The sequence below is a fragment of the Macaca fascicularis genome, chromosome 4 (assembly GCF_037993035.2).
Source record: "Macaca fascicularis isolate 582-1 chromosome 4, T2T-MFA8v1.1".
NCBI lineage: Eukaryota > Metazoa > Chordata > Mammalia > Primates > Cercopithecidae > Macaca > Macaca fascicularis.
Window position 1 is genome coordinate 159,580,963 of NC_088378.1, and position 9,476 is coordinate 159,590,438.

The 9,476-nt window shown below is 46.7% G+C and overlaps 1 protein-coding gene across 1 annotated transcript in view; it reads left to right on the top strand.

Moving 5' to 3' along the window:
* GFOD1 (Gfo/Idh/MocA-like oxidoreductase domain containing 1) overlaps positions 1-9,267 on the top strand; it is a 131,749-nt gene extending 122,482 nt beyond the window's left edge. Inside the window, exon 2 of the mRNA XM_005554013.4 lies at positions 1,447-9,267. Within this exon, the coding sequence (XP_005554070.1) occupies positions 1,447-2,366 (920 nt within the window). The 3' untranslated portion in view covers positions 2,367-9,267. The remainder of the gene's footprint in view (positions 1-1,446) is intronic.
* Positions 9,268-9,476: the final 209 nt, after the last annotated feature.

Genomic DNA, 9,476 nt, shown 5'->3' on the forward strand with positions numbered 1-9,476 from the left:
TAAATATAAAATACAACATATAAAACATTTTATATATAAGATAACTGTAATGATATATTTTATATGTAAAAAGATTATATCATATACTTTAATAGTACTATCTTATATTTTGTATTTAAATAATATAAAAGCAAAATCTATTTCTGTTTAAAATGTTATAGATTTATATACATAAACTATAAAATGAAGCATTTTATACTACCTTAGCAAATATTATTAAACATTTCTAAAATATAGATTACTTAAATGTCTTAAAATAAATCTTACTATTTAAATCAATACCAGACCTTTAACATTAAAATTAAGTAACTCATTGCCTTTTGGGACCAGGACACCTGTAATCCCAGCACTTTGGGGATTTAGGGGGTAGGGGACCACTTAAGACCAGGAATTTGAGACCAACCTGAGCAATATAAGGAGACCCCTGTCTCTTAAAAAAAAAAAAAAAAATTGGAGACCCCATCTCTTTAAAAAAAAAAAAAATAGCTGAGCATGGTGGCTCACGCCTGTAATCCCAGAACTTTGGGAGGCTGAGTTGGGCGGATCATGAGGTCAGAAGTTTGAGACTAGCCTGGCCAACATGGTGAAACCCGCCTCTACTAAAAATACAAAAATTAACTGGGCATGGTGTCAGGCGCCTGTAATCCCAGCTACTCAGGAGGCTGAGGCAGGAGAATCGTTTGAACCCAGGAGGCAGAGGTTGCAGTGAGCCAAGATGGTGCCATTGCACTCCAGCCTGGGTGATACGGTGACACTCCATCTCAAAAAAAAAGTTTAGCTGGGTATGGTAGCACCTACTGTCTTAGCTACTCAGGAGGCTGAGACAGGAGGATTGCTTGAGCCCAGAGGTTTGAGACTGCAGTTAGCTATGATCGCACTACTGCAATGCAGCCTGGGGAACAGTGAGATTCTGTCTCAAAAACAAACAAAAAACAAATTAAGTAATGCAACATAAATATTTAAAGTAATATTGAAATATATAGACTATCTTCTTTTTATTTTCATTATTTTTTAGTTTTTGAGACAGAGTCTTGCTGTCCCCAGGCTGGAGTGCAGTGGTCAGAACATAGCTCACTGCAGCCTCGACCTCCTGGGCTCTAGTGATCCTCCCATCTTAGCCTCCTGAGTCGCTGGGACCACAGGCATGCACCACCAGCCCGGCTCATTATTATTATTATTATTATCATCATCATCATCATCATCATCATCATCATCATTATTATTATTATTGAGACAGGATCTCTCTGTGTTACCCAAGCTGGCCTCCAACTCCTGGGCTCAAGGCCTCCTCCGGCCTTGGCCTCCCAAAGTGCTGGGACAACAGGCATGAGCCACCACAACTGGCCTTCTTTTTCTATTAATGTGAAATATTTTAAGATCTGACCCAGGGATGCGCGCTCAGACATGGTCCCGCCCCGCTGACCGCTGTCTTCCTCCCACCCGCAGGCATCGGCAAGAACGTCATATGCGACCGCACGGCCACGCCGCTGGACGCCTTCCGCATGACCTCGGCCGCGCACTACTATCCCAAGCTCATGAGCATCATGGGCAACGTGCTGCGCTTCCTGCCGGCTTTCGTGCGCATGAAGCAGCTGATCGAGGAGGGCTACGTGGGCGAGCCGCTGGTGTGCGAGGTGCAGGTGCACGGCGGCAGCCTGCTGGGCAAGAAGTACAACTGGAGCTGCGACGACCTGATGGGCGGCGGTGGCCTGCACTCCGTGGGCACCTACATCATCGACCTGCTCACCTTCCTCACCGGCCAGAAGGCCGTCAAGGTCCACGGGCTGCTCAAGACCTTCGTGAAGCAGACTGACCACATCAAGGGCATCCGCCAGATCACCAGCGACGACTTCTGCACCTTCCAGATGGTGCTGGAGGGCGGGGTGTGCTGCACCGTCACCCTCAACTTCAACGTGCCCGGCGAGTTCAAGCAGGATGTCACTGTGGTGGGCTCCGCCGGGCGCCTGCTGGCCGTGGGCACCGACTTGTACGGGCAGCGCAACAGTGCCCCGGAGCAGGAGCTGCTGGTGCAGGACGCTACGCCGGTGAGCAACTCCCTGCTTCCGGAGAAGGCCTTCAGCGACATCCCCTCGCCCTACCTGCGCGGCACCATCAAGATGATGCAGGCGGTGCGCCAGGCCTTCCAGGACCAGGACGACCGGCGCACGTGGGACGGGCGGCCCCTCACCATGGCCGCCACCTTCGACGACTGCCTGTATGCCTTGTGCGTGGTGGACACCATCAAGAGGTCCAGCCAGACGGGGGAGTGGCAGAACATTGCCATCATGACCGAGGAGCCGGAGCTGAGCCCTGCCTACCTGATCAGCGAGGCCATGCGCCGCAGCAGGATGTCCCTCTACTGTTAGCACAGACTGAGAACCTCGGGGACTTGAGCCTTCTGCAGGGGATATCCACAGAGAGGGAAAGGCCGAGGGGAGAGGGTGGCCATGGGGAACGTGGGGATCAGGGAGGTGAAAGGACACTGTGAATAAATGGCATGTAGGAAGGTAAACTTCAGTCCCGGTGACTGATCCCAAACCAGACTGTTTGTGGGCTGAGCTCCTAGCCTGGAAGCATTCAGGAGAGCCTGCCATTCCTGGGATGATCCTTGCTGGGTATTTGCACGGGAGTGGTTTGGTATAGCTGCCCCTGCTGCCCTTTACTGTGACAAGCAAGGAGGGGTTGCTTCCCTCCCTACCTCATGCACCCGACACACCTTGGCCTTCTGCAAGCCAAATGGTTCTGCAGGGTCAAGACACTAGTACCAGATGGCAAGCTCAGTGCCCGGGACACCCACTGCTGGCAGGAGAAGGCCCATTTTCACAGTCCACATAAGCCTGTTAGGCTGGGGTTGGGGGCGGGATGGGCTGGTGAGAAAGTTCAAATTCCAGGAAGCTACTTTTATTGGATGTAAGGTATCTAAAGGCAAAAGTACTTAGAAGCGAAGTGGCCACCTTTTGACTGATTGGGCTTCCTTATAGGAAGAACTGAGGGTGTGTCTTTGCACTTGGTTCATTGCCCTTCACCTGGTGGAGAAAGAGAGGTCAGAAATAGTAAGCAAAAAGCAGGACTCCCAGAAGCCACAAGGAAGGAGCACAGGCTGCACCAAAGCAGGGGCAGCGGAGAATAAAATATCTCTTTGAACTTGTCAACAATTAAAAAACTGAAAGGAGTCACCTTATAACACTATTTCCAGTAAAGGTGGAATTGAGTGTCTGAGGGATTATTGAGGTGTTCAGGTAGCCTTGCCACATGGCTCTCCAGGCAGGGCCGAGGAGATAGCACAAAGTATGGGTTTGACCATAAGCTCATATGCTGCCCCCAAAGACTGGGAACGGCTGTGTGCCTCAGTGTTACAGTGTGAATTCCTAAACAGGGTAAAGTGAGCCTAGCTAGGGAGTTGTCTGGGGCTCCATCACCCATCTCTCCTACCAAGCTGGGCAAGAGCTTTTAGGAAATCCATCCAGCTTTGTGGATTTAAAAAGGAAGCCTTCAGATCCAATTAGAATCCCCTTTCCTTAAAAATCAATCAATCAATAAATAAGTATTTTCCTTAGCTCCAGCATTTGCTTTCAGGATTCTGACACCTGAGAATTTGGGGGTAGGTATTAAGCAAAACAAAAGGACAACAAGGAACATTATTCCTAGTGTTTCTAAAATAGGGGTTTAGAACCCCCCAAGGGGCCATTCTTAGGCTTGAGAAGGCTAACGTTGGAAAAAACATATTCTTCTCATTGGTCTCCTGTCTTGTCTTTGCACACTCTGCTTACAGAGCTTTTGTTAGAGATGCTGAACTGCAGGCTGGGAGCAGGCAATGCCAAAAGGGAACAGACACACACACATGCATATACACACACACATAGATTTTTGAATGCTTGCTGCCATCAAATGTCGCTTGAAATCATTCTTTAAAAATTCAGATCTGGTCTTGAAAGAAGTATCAAATCAAGTACATTCAGAGAACAGGGAATTATCCTTTGTTATCTTTGCTTAATTCTTCACCCCATGTAATTATCTTTGTTATCTTTGCTTAATTCTTCACCTCATGTAAGATGTTTGTCAAGGGTGGACGTGGAAGCCATTCCTTGTAAGTCTATGTAGCTTTTGTTCACAGGCTCACTGAAGTCCAACAGGTGTCTTTACATGCAACTGAGGTTTAGAGTTCTTTTCAGATAGCTGCCATTAGAACTAGAAGGGAATCTAAGAGGCCTGGAGTCCACCCCCAGCCTGGGTAGGCAAAATCTGAGAGTGAACAGCCCAATCAATTGCATCCTTCATTGTCCTCCCTAGGGTCAATATTCTTTGAAGCCCAGGCTACTCATAGGTGCAAGTGTGGTGGTCCAAATGCTAGGGGAATGCTGGGCGTTTTCTAGAACAGAGAAGTAAGTACTGCCTTGCTGGAAAGAGTCACCCTCCTTCCTGAGGCTTTGCTACAGTACTGCAGGTTGGCTCAGCTGAAACTCCATGCTTGGTTCATTGTGGTCCCTGACCTGTTGCTGACAGACTTCATGGTCAGCATTCCAGCTCTTGGCAACTATCAGTTACAAACCAGAGATTTGCTGGAATGGAAGTCTCCCAATAATAGTTTGAACAGAGGCCCATGTCACGGACTCCTTTGCTTCTCATTCTTTTTTTTTTTTTTTTTTTTTCGAGACAGAGTCTCACTCTGTTGCCCAGGCTGGAGTGCAGTGGTGGCACCATCTTGTCTCACTGCAACCTCCGCCTCCGGGTTCAAGTGATTCTCCTGTCTCTGCCTCCCAGGTAGCTGGGACTGCAGGCGCGCGCCACCACACCCAGCCAATCTTCTGTATTTTTAGTAGAGATGGGGTTTCACCGTATTAGCCAACATGGTCTCAATCTCCTGACCTCGTGATCCACTCGCCTCGGCCTCCCAAAGTGCTGGGATTGCAGGCGTGAGCCACCGCACCCAGCCGGTTCTCGTTCTTCTAAATTGCTCTCTGGGAAAGTAGTTTTTGTGGAAACATTGGAATTATTATTATTATTATTTTGTAGCTAGCCTGAAGGGCTCTGATGAAGGATGAAGGGAAAGCAAACAAAATTACTCTGTGGGTTTCATTTTTCTAAGTCATTCATAACCTAAATAGGGATATTCCTGGGGTTTCAATTGTATGTTTCTGTACTAAACCTTAATACTTGGGAAATCTTTTCCCAATACTTGGGGTTTTGGAGAGAGGTTCCCACAAAGGCCTCTAAGCTCTGTAATAAATATTTAATGTCTAAAACAAAAATTCTCATTTGAAGCTGTGGTATATAGAAAGAACATATACTTTTTAAAAGAGGCATGAAAAAATAGTAAGTGTACTCAAATTTTATCTACTGAAATGCATGTAGTAGGTAGATGAAGGAACAAGAGAAAGAAAAGAGCTAGATAGTTCATTTTCTTTAAATATAAAATATAGCAAATGGGTTTGAAATACTCCTTTAGTGCTGCACTTGCCCCTATCCCACCACATGCATTTGGGGTAGCTATATGAAGCTGAAATCTCTAGCCTTCAACAGCATTCTGCAGAAGGACTTTGTTTCAGCCCAGCACCCTTCATCAGCCCAGCCCTTAGGGGTTTGGGTACCCACAGCTGACTTTGACCTAGGACTAAAACCCAGCAATGGCTCCTTTCTGCTTTGTTTAATGTGTTTCAAGGGCCTTGATGTAAGGAGGCAGTGCTTTAAGAGTCTTCCCGTTTAGTTCCCGCTTGCCTGTTTTGTTCCCATCAATGTGTGAATGGCCTAGATTCCAAGTTCTGAGGGAGGGTGTGGGTTAGGGTTCTTATCTGGTATCTAAAAATGTTTGGGAGTTCCCTGGGCCTATTTGAAAAATTTTAATCTGTGATCGCTCTCAGCTCCTAAAAGACTTCTCTCAACAGACAATTGCATTGGAGGGCACCCCAGACCCACCTTAGCCTACATGGCAGCAAATACCACTGTGCCAGGTATATCTGGACTCTAGGGTAGTCTTGGCCGACTCCAAGACTGGCCAACTCCAAGACTTGTCCACTGTGGGCAGAGTATTTTAAGTATGTTATCTCATGCAATCCATAAAAACAACCCTATAGTGTTGGGTATTGCTATTTCTTGTATACACATGAGAAAATGGAGGCAGTAAGAGGAAGAGGAACTTGTTCAAAGTCACACAACTGTTAGGCAGAAATGAGGTCATTCAAATCCATAATCTTCTCCTCCAGACCACACTGCCTCCCAAGAAGAGATGTGGGCACCTCCTGCTCTTGCCAGGCAGGAGATCGCTCCTTGTCAACGTCTACAGGGGTCTGCTCTCACACCCCGGAAGGACTGTGACAAACATGGACTGGCCTGCAGCTCCACTCAGCCTGCTGTCAGCATCCTCCCGTTCAGCAGGATGCGACATCTGATGTTCTGCCAGGAGGCTATAGAGCTGCACATAGAAGTAGCCAGTGTTGCTTCCTCTTCCAAAATGGAAATATCACTCAGTCTCTTTTCAAATTAACTTCCTAAGTTGATTTTGATTGTAGGTGATGCAGCAAGCCTCAGGACTGGGAATTTTCAAAATCTTGTTGGTCGACTATTATAGATGGCCTTGGAATTTGCTCTTGGGGGTCTGAATATAACATAGGAAAATGTCCTTTCTCAGGGAGTGGGGCTTTAAAGTTCGTTCGTTTGTGACTCAAATTTTAGCTGCGCACTGCACCTTGACACTCTTACTCTCTTTGTCTTGTCTCTTAGCCACAGCTATTGAATTGGACCTGTGATCGTAAGTTGGGTTTCTGATCTGATCTCTTGCATTCTGATGGGTACTGGGGGCAGAATCAGCTTTGTTAATGATTTTCTGGGCAGAAAGTAAATTCAGCTGCATCTGAAGGGGCTTCACAGTCCAATATATGCTGTCCCTTTGTTTTACATAATAGAGTGATGGTCAAGGCCACCCACATCTTTAGTGGTAGAGTCAGGATGAAAAGTCACGTTTTCTGCATCTTAAGTCTCATGCTGCCTCACACAGCACCTCCAGAGCTCTAGAGAAAGGAGGCTCAGAGAGATGAAGTGACTTGTGTGAAGTCCTGTGGCTAGTGGGTAGAGAAGTTGGAATTAGACCTGCATTTGACCTGGATTCCCTGAGCAGTTTCAGGGAAATCTGGAAATCCTTTTTTTTTCTTTTGAGACCAAGTCTCACTCTGTCACCCAGGCTGGAGTGCAGTGGTGTGATCTCAGCTCACTGCAACCTCCGCCTCCCGGGTTCAAGCGATTCTCCTGCCTCAGCCTCCTGAGTAGCTGGGATTACAGACACGCACCACTGCGCCCAGCTAATTTTTGTATTTTTAGTAGAGGCAAGGTTTCACCATATTAGTCAGGCTGGTCTTGAACTCCTGCCATTGTGATCCACCCGCCTCGACCTCCCAAAGTGCTGGGATGACAGGCGTGACCAACCGTACCCAGCCGGGAAATTCATTTTTTAAAATAAACTCAATTATGTCTTGAATGTACTCAGAAAACGAGCTGTTTAAAATGTCCCATTGTGATTGTAATGTGAACAATGATCTCTAACTTGTATTTTATTTGGCAAGGATGGGGGATGTGCATCAAATCTTCACCTCTGGGATTTCCTGAGACTTGCTCTACTTGGATCACCCTCCACCCATATCCCCACCCCACTCCTAGATATTAATACAAATCTAGCCCTGACCATTGCCTACTGCTCCACCACCGCCTACTTTCTTTGGCCATCAGAGCTTTGGAGTTTACAGAGCAGAGGCCATGACATTGGGGAGCTTGTTTAAAAATCAATGATCAGAGCCCCACATTTTAATTTCCTTTTAGGGAGAGAGAGAAGGGCCATGGAAGAACAGGGGTGTGCAGCTGGAGTGTTATATCAGCCTTTCTCAGCGGCAGGCATGCCGGCCCCTCCACCTTCTCCCCGCCAGGCACAGGAGCCAGCAGCTGGACTGTGCTCTGAGTTTCAGGGGACCCCCACCCAGACTGACTGGGGCTTCCGGGACTTCTCATAGGAGGAGTCAAGACCTCCTGCACTTCTTTAAAAGGCAATGGGCTCAGTGTTCCCATTGGCGTCTGGAGGTGAAGCTGGTACTGTCTCAGGAGTGGAAGGCAATGGCCCACTGGCCTTTTTCTCCCCAACGTCACAGTCCCCATTTGCTGGAGCCCTTGAGGGGGCCACCAAAACATGTGGCTCTCATTCAGCCTCCTAAAGTGTTGCACTACTGAATCCTCCTTTCTGTTTACACCAGCAGTGAATAGAGTAATGAAAAGAACATGTTATATGCAATGGCTTGATGCTTAGTGTGGCAATCAAAAGCTTGCCTGGGCAGATGTAGGCAGGGGCTAGAAAGTAGTCATGGAGTCGTCACCAGGTTGCTGTCTCTGTCCTTCCCCTTCCAGGTCTCTACTGTCCCCTGCAGCCACCACAAGGGCTAAGCTGATCAATGAGCCCCTTGGTTTTTCCTTATAAATGCAATGACTTATTTGTGATTCTTAGTCTAATCCCAGGCTAAGAAACAAAACAAAAGCTTGTGACCTGACCTATTCCTTTGCCGCCTTCCTTCTCTTTCAGGCACCTGGACGGTTTACTATTCTGCCCTGTGCCTTGCCCAGGGGAGGGAGAAGTTTCTAGCAATTATGGCTTTCTGTCTGCTGCCTGGTGCTTTTATAGTACTTCATCTGCTTTTTATTGTTGTTGTTGTTGTGTTTTTTAACCAAAACGGCATTTGTTTGGCTGTCATTGTTAAGTATATATTTATTGTGTCTTACAAACATGAGTATATATGTATGCATATGTATATAACCAAACATATATATAAGAAGTCAAGGCATGTATACTAGATATTTTAAAGAGTTATTTATCACGGGAAAAAGATGTGTGTTATAAAGTAAACAGAGTCTATATTTTCTATATAATGTAGATAGTCAAACATAGCTTATAAATTATAGGAGGTTTTGGTTTTCTTTTTTATTATTAAAGGAAAAAAAGAAGAAAAAAAAAAGACAATGAATGCAACTGTTCTTAGTGTTTTTAAGGCCAAACTACTGTGGGAGCTGGGAGGCGCCCTCCCTGCGGGCCTGCAGTGGCCCTGTGTCTATCGCTCCGAGCTCCGGAGCTGATGCCCATTGTGACCTCTGCGATGCTCGATGCTCGGGGCCAGCAGTCAGCATCACTCAGCCAGCTGGCCTGTGCCGCTCTGACGTGGCTTCCAGCTGTTCTCCGCAATTTGCATTGGTGGGATAAAGGAATGAAAAGGATAAATAAAGATTTAAAAGAAAATACAATTCCAGCTCTTTGCCTGTTTTTTTTTTTACACCGTGCCACTCTCAATATAGGCGCCTGATCAGTTTGTGGGATCTGAAGCATGAATAGGTGCATCCAAGGTAGAGGGGTGTGTGTGCCTGTGGTGTTTGTGCGTGTGGTGGGGGAGGCTGTTCGTGAGTCAGCATCCGTGAAGCTGAACAATAGAAATCAACAGACCTACAATTTTGAT